Here is an 18039-nt window from a genome sequence, read left to right as displayed (position 1 = left end):
TCCATTGTCTACTAATGTACGTAATCTCTGTAAAGTATGCTGATGTCCATGTCCCGCATTATATGCAAGTACGAGCTCTTCCATGGGCCTTACTAAATAGACAAAATGTTTTTTGGATACAAAATTTCTGATGATGGAAGAAGTGACATGGGGTGGAAGGCAATGCACTGCTCGTATATAGTGCGATAACATGTGGAAACAAGAAGCAATGACATGATTGAATATGAGGATGAGGTGGAGAGAAATGGAAACTTCTTAATCTGCAAGAAATGATGGTGAAGCAGGATAGACAAAATGGGTATGGATTGAGTATGACATGAGATTCTGTTGTACTTCCAACTTGAAACTTTTGAGGGAAGAGTGAGGTTGAACAAACTGAATGAGACAATAGTTTTATTTCAATTCAAGTTCCAGATACAAACCCAATCACAAAACTTATGATATGCAGAAAGATCAACACATTTATCACACTTGAGCCACAGTTTCAGTCGTTGATGGAATAAGGAAACGGGCGGTCCTCCACACCAGCAAGAATGTTCTCTAATGCAGCGTCCACTATCCTTTTGAAGGTGCTGGTGTTACCTTTACCAAGGTGTGGTGTGATTATGACGTTATTTAAATGCAACAGGGGATGATCTCTACGGGATAAAAAAAGAAACATCCTGTTTTCAAAATACATCTCATGTAGCGTGTGAGAAGGGTTGAGGTTTTGAGAGGTGTTTGGGGTGGGGGAGTTGAGGACTTGGGTGGGGGAGGGGGTTGAGGACTGCAGTGGAGAGGGGGCCTGAAGACTTGAAGTGGGGAGGGGATTGAAGCATTGTGGTTGGAGGGGGGTCGAGGTCTTGGGGTTGGGAGGTGGGAGGGGGTTGACGACTTGTGATGGGGGGAGAGTTGAGGTTTGGGGGTGGGGTGGGGTATTGATTTAAACAAGTAACTATTCTTTGTATAGTATTTTTGAAATTACATTTTTACATTATATGCCTGGTGTTGGCTAACGGTTAAAGTGGCTGGCTTAAGATATTAGGGTCATGGGTTTGAGCCCCTGCCATGCCATTACATAACACCAGGTGGGTTGACTTAGCCTGTCGTCCTTCTGAGGTTGGCAAAATGAGTACTATCTTACTGGAAACATGGGGCACTGCATCAGCATCACAGCTGTGCTCCAAGCAATGATACAACCAGCAGTCACAAGCTGCATACGAAATATATATATATATATATATATATATATATATATATATATATATATATATATATATATATATATATATATTTACATTATGTGGAATTTCCACTGGTACTTGCTAGTCATAAATGAGCTACGAAATGGAGATGAAACACGAATTTGGACATAAACTTTAATAGTTGACAAACACAAAGACGAGCATTTATTGAATGGCTTAATAACAGGGATCATACGGACAATTTCCAGTCTGTCCCATTTTGTCACGTCACAAAAAAATCATTTTGTCACATAGAAAGTCCATTTTGTCACATATATTTTGGGGTTTCAGACGTATAGATTGGACAAACCAGGGTCACTTTTTAACATTCTTTTAATTCCAAACAACTCAACATTCTCGTAATTCCACAACGTCGCTGTTAGTTCATCGGAAAGCAAGGGAGGAAAGTGATATTTATTTTTCTTCAGGTTATTCAGTTATTTATTGGCCCCATCTAGCATTTTTTGGCATTCTGGATGGTAGCATTCGCGGCCGCAACTTTGGTGACTAAGTTCTCAGATTCTCCCTTCACTGGATTGTCGAGCATCGTCATGCCCTCCGCCAACAATGCTTCAGCCCTCCTTTTCTTGGCCAGAATTTGAACCTCCTGCTGAGAGTCATTCGGAGCAGCTGCTTCTGCTGGTCGTTTTGTGGCCAGTCTCTCCCGTTCAAGTCGCGTCATATATGCCGACCTTGCTTTCCAAGTGTTTGATATCAGTTCCTCTGAATAAAGCAGCATCTGTGGATTGTTATCAAATCTCTTCATATACGAACTTACTGTCCATAGTCTATTGATGCGAGGCATAGTGAGCCGGGTGCGATGAGATGTGAGCAATAGTTTGTTCTTACTGAACCCCCTCTCAACATCGGCATTGCCATGATTCAATGTTAGGGCTATCCAAACCAATGTCATCAGATTGGTGTATTTCAACTGACCACTAGGTCTTTTCATATTGCCAACTCTGCACCAGTACACATCAACTCTTCCATTGGCATTTCCCGCATTGGTGTCGGTGTTGTCCTCATCCGCATCTTCGTCTTCGGAAGTGCTGACCTGCGGATTATCGGTGTACCAGTCTTCCGGTATGTCCTCGCTCGAGTACTCCAACCACTCATCAGATACTGCGTCAATTTTATCTCTCGAGAACATTTTGATGCCAACGGCAACTCACTTGATGACTTACTTAGCTGATTCTGACTGCTGAGCTAAAGGATGAAGAACTTGTAGGTCATGCAAGAGCTGGATGTCCATTGGGAATGTTTTGAGGAGTTTACCGATCGCCTCTGAATAAAACAGTTTGGCTCTCTTGAAAAATTCCAGATTACTCCCCTCGGATATCCTTTTGGATTCTCTCATAGCTTTTATCTCCCATGAAGCCACTTCTCCGATGTCCACTTATGGAAGCCAGACATTGCGATTCGTTAGATCGATGCTTCCAAGTTGCTTTCCAGTCTTTCGACCAATAGCTCCTTCGGTCAGGGTGCGTCGCATCAGCGATAGGATCAGTGTGTTCATTTCATCGTAGAGAATGTGGATGAGCGGACCCTCGCTCTGTATCAACTTATTGAAACGGTTGAACATGGACAGGACGGATTTCATGAATAGCAGTTCACACTTGAGAAGCTTGTTACTCAAAACACCACAGATCCTCTTGATTCTGTCATTCTCCCTCTCTTTGTCAGTAAATGTTCTGAAGAAGTCTGCGGTAAAAGTGATAAACAAAGCGCAAAAATGAACAAACAGAAACCGTGACATCAATTATAACAAAGGGCAAAAATGAACAAAACTTGACGTGAGAATGTGTGTTGATCTTACCTCTCACCTTGCTGATGGTGACCACCGATTAAAAAGTTTGCTCTAGAAGGATAGTCATCGTGATATATCTGGTACAAAACTAGCGCGGACAAAACTTTCTTGTCAAATGTGCCACAATTCTCTCAACACTGTCACATGAAAACCTAGTTTGTCACATTTTGTCACATAAAATCTGTTTTGTCACAGAATGTCGCAGTTTTTATGGCTTTTGTCAAATGTCACAATGTCACACCGTATGATCCTTGTGATAAGTGAAAAACCCCTCGTGCCTCTTCACAAAGGTGGAGGGCAGGATGATGGGAAAGAAAAATAAATGAAAGAAACTTACTGGGGTTTGAGAAAATAATGGGGGAAAGAAAGGAAGCAGCCTCGTGTTTGTGACGATGTGGTTCCTGGCCTGGCACTTCAGTGGTGAGGATGACCGGATCATTGCCAATAACTTTCTCATGGAGAATGAAGGGTATCTTCGTACTGCCAGCACTGTAGCACTGTCCGGGAGCACTCTCGTGAGTCTTACGGGTCAGGCTGTTCCTGGCATACTATCCCTGAATGTAACTGTCTCCTCAACTCCACCGATAGATCATTGGTAAACTAGCCGAAACCCCGTCACAGACGGATTCCGTTCCATGAGCCCAATATGACAACCAGACCAGTGGCGGCTCTTGTAAGAGCCGGATCCCAGTCGATGTACTCCATGGCCTTACCTAATGAGGCCTACAAAACGTCCTTGTGCACGACATTTTTGGTGTACACTACTCCTTGTGAAGAAGTCCCCTGATTTGTACACGTGTCTACTTTGACGTACAAACACCGTGTCAAAACTTCTCAGGTCACAGAACCGAGAAAAACGTGATGCGACCGCTAGGAGGATCACAAAATTGGTCCTTCAGTATTAATATATAGATACAATGTTTCTTGTTACATTTTTTGTGTCAAATTCACATTCTGAGGTAGTCAGCATGTGCAGAAGAGGGTTTTACATTGCAGACGCTATTTTCTCGGAGTGGCATTACACCTCTCAGCGGTGACGGTCTGTCGACGACAGATGTAATGACGTCACCGAATGACCGATGATGTCATGACGTCCTTACGCCTCTCAGCGGTGACGTCACACGTCGCCATGTAAACGAATGTAAAACGAAAAGTGTTTATTCTGCTTCAGAGTTGAAAGTTGACTATTGCCACTATGTGCGATGCACTCTTACAGGTACGAAGTTTCTTTCAGTCCAGGTCACAGTACCGAGAAAAACGTGACGCGACCGCGAGGAGGAGCACAAAATTGGCCCTTCAGTATTAATATATAGATAGCCCGGGTCAAAGAAAGGGGGAAGTGGGGTGTCCTCCCAGTTCACGAACAAAGCACTTCATGCCTGCCAGTACAGCATGTCCCTGCACGCTCCTCTGTTAGACAGACCCTAGACCCCACACACATAGCGCAAAGTGGGGTTCAGTAATTGGTACACTCTGTCTGTCTGTCTGTCTGTCTGTCTGTCTGTCTGACAGACGGCAGTCGATGATCGAGGATCAACTTAATTTCAATTGAGTGAAGCCTGGTGTTGGCTTAGTGGTTAGGGTGGCAGCTTGAGATCCTTGGGTCCTGAGTTCAAGCCCCGTTGGTTGCTGAATTAATACACCAGGGGTTTACTCAGCCTGTCATCTTTCCAAGGTCGGCAAAATGAGTACCAGTATGTACTGGTAGAGGGGCACTACATCAGCGACACAGTCACACTTCCAATAAAAGATAGCTACCCTGGCAGCTAAGCTGCCATACGCAAGAAGAAGATTTCAATTGAGTGTTGTATTTTGAACACTGTAAACATGAATTGGAATTCGTAGTCTGGCACTTAAACAAAATTGAAAATCATTCCAAACAGGAAATGTACTGTTTATAGGGATGTCATAATGGACATAAATAATAGGCACGGATAACTAATTTAACATGTTAAATAAGGTGGTGTAAAAGAGGATGTGTCAACGATGGTAAATTTCCAATTAAATGTTTTGTTTTTTGACAGCCTTTAAAAGTTGTATTTCATTTTGATTGAATTATGTATTTGAACACTGTAGAACATAATTCGCCTTGCTTGCACTTCCAACACCATTCAATTTAATTGTACTTCAGCAAAATTTTACGCTGTCTCAACCAATCAAACTTGGTGTGTGCTCTGAGGGTGGAGTCACAGCGATATTCAGACAAAAATGGTATTCAGGGGACAAAACAAACAAAAAAACAAGCAGTCATAGACTGGTACTTACGAAATCGTCAACTTGACCTCTGACCTTGTCTAATAAAAGCTGACTCTCGAGAAGGTAGCGCAACCAGAAGTTTCTACGATGATTCTGTACCAAACCATCAAAAATCGAATGTTTGACCTCACTGTGACCTTGACCTTTGACCGATTTTGACCAAAATCTATTCAGCGCTAGTCATCACTCTCCTGAATCGCGTGGTGTAATTTGACATTGGTAGCTTCTTCTGTTATCGAGTTACCGCGGATTAACGTAATGTAAAGGTCACACTCGATGCCCCCCCCCCAACTCGAAAGGACGCCGGGGCGAGCGCGATGACGTCAGCACGCACACGCAAAACTTTGCCACGCGACGAGCCGTAATGTGGCGGGTGAAATATTTTTTATACAATCTTAAAACGTCTCCAAAACATCTGATTTTACCAGAATTTCGACAACCAAGTGTTAAGCGTCCTCAGCGATCGCAAAAACCGAAGACAAAATTAAAATCGAAGTTAAAACGAACTCGTAACGTCGACCGAAGCAAAATACTCCATTTCTCCACAGGAATTTACGGAATTATTTCATTATTTTATAACACTGAAATTTTTAAAACAGCCGTAACTCGACGAATTGACACACAAATTCCGCCGAACTTACCTCGATCTTCCAAACTCACGCTCCGTCAACAATACCTGTGGTAACTTTTCTCGAGTTATCATGTTTTGCATGTTTGACCTTACTGTGACCTTGACCTTTGACCGAATATGACCAAAATCTAATCAGCGCTAGCCATCACCCTCCTGAATCACGTGGTGTAATTTGACATTGGTAGCTTCTTCCGTTCTCGAGTTTTAACTCTTTTTTTGGATGTTTGACCTCACTGTGACCTTGACCTTTGACCGATTTTGACCAAAATCTAAAGGCCCAATCACACCTTGACGTTTTAGCCAGCAATGGCAACGTATTAAAATGTATGTAAAACGCTGGCTTGCGTTGAACTTTTGATGTTTTTTTTTTAAGATTCGGTCGTATGCATAACATATTAGTAACGGACACAGGACGTTTTGTTGTGTTAAAGATAACTTATACCAACGAATACTGAACCTGTTGTCGGCCTTCACAACCTATGCCCAACGATAGTCTAACTTGTGCATAGAGCGCTGCACGTATCGCCGATGATGACGTGGCGTAGGTTATGAAAAGGCTGACGCACAACGATTCAAATCATAACCGCCGCAGAAATGGAAGTGTCAACATCGCAGTCACACCTTGGCGATCTTGCCAGCGTATGTCGACCTCTGAAAAATACGTCTAAAACGCTGGCGCACGTCGAATACGGTATGGGTAAGTTTGGTATGCGTGAATAGAACGCTAAAGTACGCTATCATACGTCGTAGTAAGTGGAGTACGTCTTGTAATTTTAAACATGTTGAAAATTTTACGACGTACTTGCCGTATGACACACGCTCCGCATGCGATGGGAATAAGTTGTACGCACGATATGCGATCGTTGACACACATCGACACACGTTACTTGTAAGGTGCTCATAAGTCGAAACACGTCAAGGTAATGGCTAGCGTCAGTCTTCCAGACTCCCGGTTTTTTTTTTCTTCGGTATGATTCGGTATGTTCAGTGTACAGTGCGGTTATGATTTAAATCGTTCAGCGGCAGCCTATTAATTATATTATATTATAACCGCACGAGAAATGGAAGTGTCAAAATCACCATCATACCGAAGGAAGGAAGGAAGAAAAAAAAAAAATAAAACCAGGGAGTCTGGAACACTGACACTAACCATTACCTTGATGTGTTTTGACTTATGAGCACCTTACAGGTAACGTGTGTCGATGTTTGTCACCGATCGCGTAACGTGAGTCCAACACGTTACTCATAGGTTAGAAATAAGTTTCGGGTACGCTAAACATTACCTCAACGTGTTTCGACTCATGAGTAACTTACAAGTAACGTGTGTCGACGCGTGTCAACGATCGCGTGACGTGCGTACAACTTATGGCCAACGTTATGCGGAACGTGTGAGTCATACGCTGGCATAAGTCTTAAAATTTCAAGCATGGAAAATTTGAGGACAACAAAAAAGTACAACGTTTAAAGCCAGCGTACTACGACGTATGGTAGTGTTTTTCAACGTGCTCTCAATGTTATCAAAACTTACCCATAACGTATTCGACGTGTACCAGCGTTTTAGACAAATTTTCAAAAAATCGGCATCAGCTGGCGAATACGTCAAGGTGTGACCGGGCCTTAATCAGCGCCAGCCATCACGCTCCAGAATCACGTGGTGTAATTTGACATTGGTAACTTCTTCCGTTCTCGAGTTATCATGCCTACAAACACACAAACAGAGTCCGGAAGTGTTCAATATACTCACGAAATCTTTAGATTTCGTAAGTAAAAAAAAAAAGACAACAAAAAAGTCACAGCTATATTCGATGGTGGCAGTGGGGGTGGAGGCGAACTGTAATAAAATAAGGAGGGAGGGAAGAGGTAAAACCAGGCCCTCGGGCAAATTTGCGCCCTCTTTGCAAAAATAACTCCATAACTCCGTCATTAATATTTGGCCATGTGTGTGCATTCACAAAATACATACATTAGAGAGACACGACATTATCTCAAATAATCACAACCACAACATATTTGGCTCCACTATCTTTCCATGTATCATTCCAATATCTGTATTGTCTTTTCGAGAGCATTAAAATAATATCCAATTTATTTTCTGATCGGTATTGTGAGATAATAACTATGGATTTAATTGAGACAGGATGGAAATGTCACTGCTTTCCAAAAAAATTCAAAAACCACAAAGTAGGAACTACTTCAAGCCTGTCCACATCAGGGGGGAAATACATGCGATTCACTCTGCTGTTCACCTTGGTAGAGGTTCAGGGTAAGTGACATCCAGAGCAGCTGCACGAATCCATCCCTCAGACAAAGCAGCCACCATGGCATCCTGATCAATGACCAAGCCTGTTGAAGATATCAAGAAGAATAGTGTTACGGCTGTGGAAATTCGCAATACACCATAAAGGGTCCATAGATCAGTTATGACATTAAGTTTATGTGCAGATAGGTCCCCACCATTGTTTAAAGGGAATTTCTTCGCGTTCACCGGGCTGCGACTCTGAGATAGCCAGTTTTCTTTATCTATCGTTATTTTGAGCCACCATTGCTACAAACCTCCACGCAAACAACCGCAACCAACTACGCCACAATGCCCACCACGCTCACACCACCTCCACAACAATCACCACCATCTTCGCCACTACGCCCGCTTATGAACGCCATCCTCCGGACCACGGTAAGACAGTTTCCGCGTCGGAAACCGTCTGAGAAGGATTGGCAGAACAAAAGCTCTTGTGAGGCCTGTGGGGTTTTTCCCGCCTATTTTCCCCACGCTTGGTGTGAAGGAAAGGGGGAGGGCAGCTCGCCGCCGATTGGTGGATGCACAGCGTGAGGCGGTCGGGGTGAGGGAACGCCCCTTTTCGGGAACCTTCTCGAAGGAAGGTGGAGCCGAAAACGGGGAGGAGCGAAGGGCGGAGCCCCGCGCTATATAAGGTGGACGGCACGCAAGGCTCACTCTCTTTCTGTCGGGGTCATGTTGGATTCGACTCGCTCTCTTGGTGGATGTCATCCTCTCGCTTCATCTTCGAGCTCTCTCTTTGTGGTCGAGGTCGGGCTCTCTCGTCTTGGCGTTGGGCGACCCGTCGGTGAAGGCGCCGGCCGGTCGCGAGTCCGGGCGACGCCTCGGAGACGCAGACGGGAGGCGCAGCCCTGCCGGCTGTGTGGTGCGAATCTGCGCATCTGGCGAGGGACACCGGAGAGAACTCACCGACCACATCATCGCAAAGGCCCGAGAGCAGGCGCGGCTACGCTAGCTGCCGTGAGAACAAGGCGTCGCGACCTGCCCACCGTCGCACCTCGAGGGGGCAGGTAACCAGCACGGTCTCGCGGGCCTTTTCGGTCATCCACGGCCCACGACCATAAATGTTTACGAACCCCGTCTACCTCCCTACCTATGGGGAGAGTTTTCCTGTTGTTTTTGTATGCATGCTGTGGCGCTGTGTCCTGTTAAAGGCCCAGTCACACCTTGACGTTTTAGCCAGGAATGGCAACGTATAAAAACGCATGTAAAACGTTGGCGTACGCTGAAGTTTTGAGGTTTTTTTTTTAAGTTTTGGTCGTATTCATAACGCGTTGGTCGTATGCATAACCTATTAGTAATGGGCACAGAATGTTTCGTTGTGTTAAAGATAACTTATACCAACGAATGCTTAGCCTGTTGTCGGCGTTCACAAACTATGCCCAACGATAGTTTAACTTAGTCATAGTGCGCTGCGCGTATCGCCGACGAACTCGTGGCGTTCTCTGTTAAAAACCTGCCGCTCGCCGATTTAAATCATAACCGCCTGAAAATTGGAAGTGTCAACATCGCAGTCACACCTTGACGATTTAGCCAGCGTATGCCGACCTATGAAAAATTGTCTAAAACGCTGGGACACGTCGAATACGGTATGGGTAAGTTGTGTATACGTTAGCAGCACGATGAAAAACAATGAAGTACGCTGGCATATTACGTGGTGCGTCGAGTACGTCGTGAAATTTCAAGCATGCTGAAAATTTTACGACGTACTCGACGTATGGCTCTCAAGTTCCACATACGCTGGCGTAAGTTCTCGGCACGCTCCGCAATCGTTTACACACGTCGGACACACGTTACTTGTAAGTTACTCATAAGTCGAAACACGTTGAGGTAATGTTTAGCATACCCGAAACCTAATTTTTAACCGACGAGTAACGTGCTTTGAACATATTAGTAGCGTGCTTTGAACCTATGAGTAGCGTGCTTTGAACCTATGTGTAACGTATCTCAAACGCACATTGGCGTATGCAGACGAATTTGATTGACGTCTTTCGGACAACCACAGAACTTACTGAACGTGTTTCTTACTTACAGCTACCGTATAATGGCGTATTGGCAGCGTTTAGGGAAATTGGTATATACAAATGGGCTTCACAAGAGGAACCCATCAGTGTTCCTGACTCCATGTTGAGTAGATGTCAATGTCACTGGCAGTGGCAGTAGCAGTAGTAGTAGTAGTAGTTCGAGATAATTTAGTGATATCGATGTTAGTAGTAGTAGTAGTAGTAGTCCGAGAGAATTTAGTAATGTCGATGTTAGTAGTAGTAGTAGTAGTAGTACTAGTAGCAGTAGTAGTAGGTCGAGAGAATTTAGTGATGTCATGTTGGTAGTCGTAGTAGTTCGAGAGAATTTAGTGATGTTGATGGTAGTACTAGTAGCAGTCATAGTAGTTCAAGAGAATTTAGTCATGTCGATGTTGGTAGTAGTAGTTCGAGAGAATTTAATGATGTCGATGTTATTCGTAGTAGTAGTAGTAGTAGTAGTTCGAGAGAATTTAGTGATGTCGATGTTGGTAGGAGTAGTGGTAGTAGTAGTACTTTCAAGTAACGTGTTGCAAAGTGTGAACAACATTCGTGTAGCGTGCTTACAAAACGTTACTCATAGGTTAGAAATAAGTTTCGGGTACGCCAAACATTACCTCCACGTGTTTCGACTTATGAGTAACTTACAAGTAACGTGTTTCAACGTGTGTCAATGATCGCATAACGTGCCTACAACTTATGGCCAGCGTAGCAGAACGTGTGAGTCATACGCCGGCATACATCGTAAAATTTCAAGCCTGAAAAAATTTGAGGAAAACCCAAAAGTTCAACGTTTAAAGTCAGCGTACTACCACTTATGGCAGTGTTTTTCAGCGTGATCTTAACATATACAAAACGTACCCATAACGTATTCGTTTTACACAAATTTTTGCAAAAATCGGCATAAGCTGGCTAAAACGTCAAGGTGTGACTGGGCCTTAAGTAACGACTGTGTAAGTGACTGTAGATAATAATCGTAGTCGGTTGTATTGCTTTTTATTTGCCTTGCTTGTAAATACGTGCATGATTCCTTGCTTGTGTTGTGTGTGCAATATGTGCTTTATAATAAATGTCCTTGTGTGCAACGTATCCCGTTCGTCGCGTCCTCCTTTCACCACATTGAAAGTGCCATCTTGCATCGTGGAATGAGTAGTGGGTTTTGAACACCCAAGTAAAGAAGAATCTGAACCGTCGAGGTCGGCGATAACACTGCTCGGTTATCCCTGTAGCACGGAACGAACCGCTTAAGCGGTTCGTGTCCTAAGCCGACCTGCGGCGTGGTGCAACCCCTCGGTAACCCGCACGGGTATTTAGGTATATCGACATTCAGCGATTCACCCTATTTCGTGTGGGTGGAATGCGGACTGGGTTGTGGTGAGGTTAAACCCCTACCCGTGACTGGCTCCGGGCGGTAGTTCTAGGAGGGTCACGACTGAATTGTCCGTCCGGTGGGCGACGCGGCTGCCATTAGAGGTACCTGGCCGATCGCACGCCAGGTGGGCCAGAATTCGGAACATTGGTGTCCGGGAGTAGGATTCAAATCCATCCCGCCTCCAACTAAATTCGCGGGAATCGGTTCAGGAGTGAGTGGAGCGACCCCCGATTCCCACCAAACACAAGCGATTTTAAAAATTAATTATTCCGCGAAATAAGATGGCTTTTCAAGGCGAACGGGTGCCGGGTGGTATTGGTATGTCTTTTAATGTAGGGTCTATGGCCCGAGATGGTTCTTTCGGGGGGAGCTCACCCTCATACACTGAGCACGAACTTTGCCGACAAACGATCTCGAAGTCGCACAATGGCGGCGGAATCTCATATCAGCGCAACACGGAGCGAGCTGCTATTATTAGCACAACGAACGGCACGACACGAGGCGAGTGCTTTCAGCCACCGCTTCAGACCACGTGGTCGCGGCAGGCGCCATGGCAGGCGTGGCAGGATGCCGGAGCATGCATTGACGGGCTTCGGAGACAAGTGTCGAAGTCCTTGCAGCGGTGGAGGAATGGTGACAACTGTATAGGGGAATTGCATTCGTTTTCCTTTGAATTGGACGAGGCACGGCGGCGCGTAGACAGGGTTCATGAGGATTACGTGTGAACGGAGTCACAACAATGGGCCGGTGTACAGGAAGAAAGGAGGGAGGAAGAACAAAGGCAAACAAAGCCAGAAAAGGAAAAATGTGAACACGATTGGGAATTTAAAAAACTGAAGGGAGAGGCAGAAGCAGGCAAAAAGATAATAGAAATCCGAGAAGAGACGATAAAAAGAGGAGAGAAAGAATGGGGGAAAAAAGCTGGGAAAAGAAAAAAAGTGAACACTATTTGGAATTGGAACATCTGAAGGAAGAGGTAAGAACAGGCAATCCGGAAAGAGAAAGCCTAGAAATGAAGGTAAAAAGAGAACAAGAATATCAGAAACAACAAAGGGAAGAAGCAAGGTTGAAGTATGCGGAGATGAGCAAGAAAAGGGATGAAATGAGTGAGGAGGAAGAGAGACAGAGAGAGGAAAAATGGAAAAAAAAAACCTGAGTTACGTGAACACCAAAACAAAGAGAGGGAACTACAAAAAGAACTGAGGATGTTAAGAGAGGAAAGAACGAGAACAGAGAATGAAACCTTAAGGAACCACACTGTGCAGATCAAACAGCTGGAAGCCAAGGCCAGATTAAAGAATGAGATGCAAGAAAGAGTAATGAAAGAAGAACGAATGAGACAGGTGAAGGAAATCGGCCAATTGAAGGAAACAACGAGATTGCAGAATGAGGAACAAGAGAGACGGTGGAATAAAAAACACAAAGAACAACAAATGAGACAGGAGAAAGAAATCAGCCAATTGAAGGAAACAACGAGATTGCAGAATGAGGAACAAGAGAGACGGTGGAATAAAAAACACAAAGAACAACAAATGAGACAGGAGAAAGAAATCAGCCAATTGAAGGAAACAACGAGATTGCAGAATGAGGAACAAGAGAGACGGTGGAATAAAAAACAGAAAGAGTATGAATTTGAAACTGAACAACAAAAGGAAAAAAATAGGTTGGAGTACGAGGAGAAAGTGAAGGAGCAAGGAATGAAGCAGGAAGGAAAAATCAGTCAATTGAAGGAGACAACGAGATTGGAGAGGGAAGAACGAGAGGAACAGTGGGATAGAAAACAAAAAGAACATGAATTTGAGGTTAACAAATTGAAGGAAACTATGAGATTGGAGAATGAGGGACAGAGGGGTGATAGAAATTAAAAAAGAAAGACAAGAACAATTAAAAAAGAAAGCAAGGTTGAGGTACGCAGAAATAATGAAAGAACAACGAACGAAACAGGAAAAAGAACTAAGCCAATTGAAAGAAACGAGATTGGAGACTGAAAAGCATGAGGAACAGTGGGGGAGAAAACAAAAACTATACGAGTTTGAAATTAACCAGCTCGAGGGGAGAGCAAAATTTGAGTCCACGGAGATCGAAAAACTCCGGAAAGAGAACGAACAACTCAAAAAGCTCCGAGAGGATGAACGACTCAAAAGGAGCCAGGAAATGGAACAGCGCAATAGTGTGGGATGTGTGACATCACCACAGGGAGGAACGTTAGTGGTGCAGGTCTTAATCGACACCACTCGTCGGATGAAAGAACAACTAGGACAAACCCTAATAAAGGAGACACAAATAAAACTAGAGAAGGGAGAAGTATTGCCAAAGACGCGGGAGATAGACCGAATTGAGAATGAATTAAATGGAACGAAGGAGGAAACGGAGATGAAGATCCAGGAAGAAAGTAATAAACACGAAGAGATAAAAGAAATAAAATGTATAGAGACTCGGGAGATAGAAAAAATAGAGGAGAGATTACACGATAAAGACGGGGTGAAAGACGAGCACACACACATGGAGTTAGCGAGGCTTAATGGGGGCGAGCTGGCGGACTGTGTCGTGACCCGGTGCAAGCAGCCGGATAGCCTCCTTCAGGAACGGAGGGAGACGCTATGCTCCCTTGAAGCTGATCTCGACCAGGTGGGTTCGGTCGTGTCAAGCGAGTTAGAGGGGGCGAGTGCTGTGGACAAGTGCACGTGCAGCTTGGGGGGTATGGAGGCCCCGGGACCCCTAGTGGTGGCGCGAATCCCCAGTGTGGTTGTGCAGGTGTGCGTGTTTGCGAGTGTGCGGAGATGCGTGCTTTCCAGCACGCATGGTGTGAGTGAGACCCCCTGTGCAAGTGAAATGTTGTGCGTGAGTGAACGGCCGAGTGCAAGAGAGACCGTGTGTGTGTGAGCGAGCGGTATGTGAGGGAGATAACGGTCGGCATGCGGGAGCACGCAGCCGTGTCTCTGAGTGTGAATGTAATGACATGGTGTGTGAGCGTCGTGACACGCAGGTGCGCCTGGGTTGAATGGAGACGGAGACGGCGACAGGTGAAGGACAGGCCGGGTAGCGGCCGTAGCTGGATTGGGGACCGCGCCGGGTTCACCCAGCGGCGAGCGCGAGGTTCGGACCATGCTTCGCACGAGGCCGCCACGTGCGCGCCTGCGGGAGTGAAACCTGGTCCGTAAACGCCAGCGGTCGATGTTGCTGATCCCGCGGACGGACAAAGTGTAGGCAGGATAACGGATTTGGATCGGATGGGTTCTCCACGCGAGCGTGTGTGTGAAGCTCCAACGGGCAGAGCACATGTGTTCGTGTGGGGAACCCCTCGAAACGCGAGGCTTGTTTTTTTGATGCGCAGGGTGACGTCATGGCTGCACGTATGGTTGGAATCCGGCAGGAGGGGAAATCCCTGCTGGATGGTGCCGTCCGAGAAGGGACAAGGTGCACGAACAGCTGCCATGACGTCACGGGCAAGGAGCGCAGGTTGTGAGTTGCCGCGCTGGTGCGCGCGCATAAAAAAAAAAGCAAGCCTCGCTTCAGGTGAACAGGATTCCCTGGGCAAGGGGTGGAAGACCCCTGTCCAGGGCACAGGACACCACTAGTTAGGGGGAAGGGTTCGTGTTAGTTAGACCAGCTTCATGGGGCAGGGGTAAGTCCTCATGGAGCCTGTGAAATGGATTAGTAAGAGGGATTGTAGTTGAGATTTAGGAGGGGAAATGATTTTTAGAGATTTGGAGACGGGGACTGACAATGAGTGTGTAGAAGGGACGTAGCTTAGCTACGTAGTGTTAAATGGAACGTGCTGTTGTGTAAGGGATGACGAGGGAGCACGAGTTAGTTGAGGGATTTAGTGGGCAGGATGGCAGAATTCAGCAGTGTGTGTTGAGTTGTGAGGTGGAGACATGTTGAGTGAGTGAGGTCAGCGAGCCTGAGTGTATGGAGTGATTGTGGAATGCATGGTGCGATGAGTGATTGGGGGGAGGAGTGACTCCCGCCCAAGGGACCCCGGGGTCAGTGTAATATGAGTTAGGTGACTTCCACTTAATCTATGAAATGAAAATAAAAAAGAGCTGAGGGAAGACATTGTGAATGAGGTTAACATCTCTGGCATTAAGCATACTTCAGAAGGAAGACTTCTATGTTTGGATCAAAGAGTTGGTTGAGTGATAATAAATGAAGTACATTGAGGAAAATGGAGATTATGTATAATAGTCACCTGAATAAAACTTATCATTGGTACTAGGTAGGGTGACAACATATTTGGATGATGTGCAACCTCGAGAAATATTGACAATGGTGGCACTTGGTCTCATGGCACGGAACTCCTGTTCCCCAATCATCTTGGTGGTGCTGCTGTTCAGATCCACACACACCACCAGGAAGTCTATCTGTGCCAACATGTCAAGCAGCTGTGGGCAGAATGTAGCCCCAACTTCCTGCTCCTCCTTCAATGGCCTAAAGGAATAATAACCACAATTATAAAGCCATTAAAGATGCAGTGCAATGTTACAGCCTAAATGTCAAAACCCATTTACAGTAGATTTACACCCAGTTTATGGTTCTCAAATTTTAGAACTACAATTTGAATCCTCAAGAGATTGTATGTTTCAACACAAAGTGAGGAATGAAATGCATTCCTCATGGTCGCACAAACACATCAGGTCTCAGCGATTAAGTAAACAAACCATTTAGTACATCAAAACCTCAAGATTGTGTCGACAGGATGACTTAGAGGTATGCACACTCGCCCCGAGGCTGTCTAGCCTGGGTTTGAATCTCGGCCAGCTATAAACTGCCCTCCCAGTGTTTCACAAACAAGGTGATTCATCAATGTGTGTGCTGTTCCTCGGATGGATGTTAAATGGGAATAGCATCTGCCAGCATTTGTTGGTGGATGTCAAAGTCTTTTGCGAAGAGTAGGTGAGATATCGCCAGCAACATGGTCGAATTCCAAATTCTTGCCCTAACCAGCAGAAGGAATTACATCAGTGGCACAGCCAAACCCTCAGCCAATGATGCTACCCCGCAGTTTTGTGCTGTATACCAATGGAGAAGAACCTCAAGCTTGTTGGATCCTACAATTTATTACCCTGCACACGCGAAGCGAAAAGTGATATGAAGAAATTGCAAAAAAAACAAAAAACAAGCAAAATTGAAAATCATTTCAAGCAGAAAATGTACTGTTTTTAAGAACGTTCTAAAGGACCCAAACACCAGGCATGAATAGGTGATGCAATAGACTGCGGAGAATGGCAGTAAAACCCGGAATTAATTTATTTATATGACTTTTACAATGTTTTTTATTTATTTAATTATATACTTGAAGGCTGGAGAACACAAGTCGCCTGTCACTTCCAAGAACATCCTGTCTTGCAGTGCAGGACTTAAAGTTCAACAAGTAAAAAAAGACATAAAATGTCAGCCCTCGTTGTTTTGGTAATTTTGCTGTGTGGAGTTCAAGGGTTAGCCCATATTTATGTAAAACCAAAATGGGTGCCAGTCTGTCGGCCATCTTTTATCAGATTACAAAATAAAGTAAGGGGTACGTGTTTGCTATTATGTACTGTGCTTGTGGGAAGTTTGAACAAAATCGGATTATGCATGTCTGAGAAATGTTTGGGGACACATTTTAGTAACAAAATGGCCACCAGTCGGCCATCTTGGATCTGATCTCGAAAAAAAATGACGATGCAAGCGATTATTCATTATCTGGGTGCCAAGTTTGAACAACATCGGTGAATGCATGTCTGAGAAATGGTTGAGGACGTGTTCAACATCAGGTTTTTAACAACTAAAATGCCACTAGTCCACCATGTTGGATCTGATGTCAAAAATAATGATACGCATGTGCAAGCCATCATGTATCTTCTGTGTGCCAAATTTGAACAACAATGGTAAATGCATGTCGAATAAATGGTTGAGGACGTGTTCAACATTGGGATTTTTACAACTAAAATTGACGCCAATGTACCAGTCGGCCATCTTTGATCAGATCGCAAAATAAAGTTAGGTGCCAGTGTATGCCATTGTGTACTGTGCTTTTGCCAAGTTTGAACAAAATCGGACCATGCATGTCGGAGAAATGGTTGGGGACACGTTTAAGTAACAAAATGGCCGCAAGTCGGCCATCTTGGATCTGATCTCAAAGTAAAAATGATGCTCATATGTGTGCTGTCATTCTTTATCTGTGTGTTAAGTTTGATCAACACCGGTAAATGCAGGTCTGAGAAATGGTTGAGGACATGTTCAACATCGAGTTTTTTTTACCACTAAAATGGAGGCCAGTCAGCCATATTGGATCTGATCTCGAAAATAAATGAAGTGCATATGAAGACCACAAGGGGAAAACCAGAGATGTCACTTTTTATAAATTTCAGGGTTATTGCACCTGCCAATAGTTGGCAACATAAGGTTTCTTCTCACAATATTACTTTAACAAATAACCAGGGGTGTCACA

General features: G+C 44.7%; 1 protein-coding gene across 6 annotated transcripts in view; it reads right to left on the bottom strand.

Annotated features, from left to right (window-relative positions):
* Positions 1-376: 376 nt before the first annotated feature.
* The window catches only part of LOC147016628 (uncharacterized), a 45486-nt gene continuing 27823 nt past the window's right edge, over positions 377-18039 (bottom strand). Inside the window, exons 4-6 of one of the 6 annotated variants that reach the window (XM_085845474.1) lie at positions 15799-16037; positions 8164-8260; positions 377-638 (exon numbers count right to left, since the gene is read on the bottom strand). In XM_085845474.1, coding sequence (XP_085701600.1) covers positions 485-638; positions 8164-8260; positions 15799-16037 — 490 coding nt within the window. In that variant the 3' untranslated portion in view covers positions 377-484. The other 5 variants (XM_085845475.1, XM_085845477.1, XM_085845479.1 and 2 more) reach the window with 5 other exon arrangements.

The sequence above is a fragment of the Eptatretus burgeri genome, chromosome 11 (assembly GCF_056783735.1).
Source record: "Eptatretus burgeri isolate ZD-2024b chromosome 11, Ebu_testis_v1, whole genome shotgun sequence".
NCBI lineage: Eukaryota > Metazoa > Chordata > Myxini > Myxiniformes > Myxinidae > Eptatretus > Eptatretus burgeri.
This window is presented reverse-complemented; position numbering and strand designations above follow the sequence as displayed.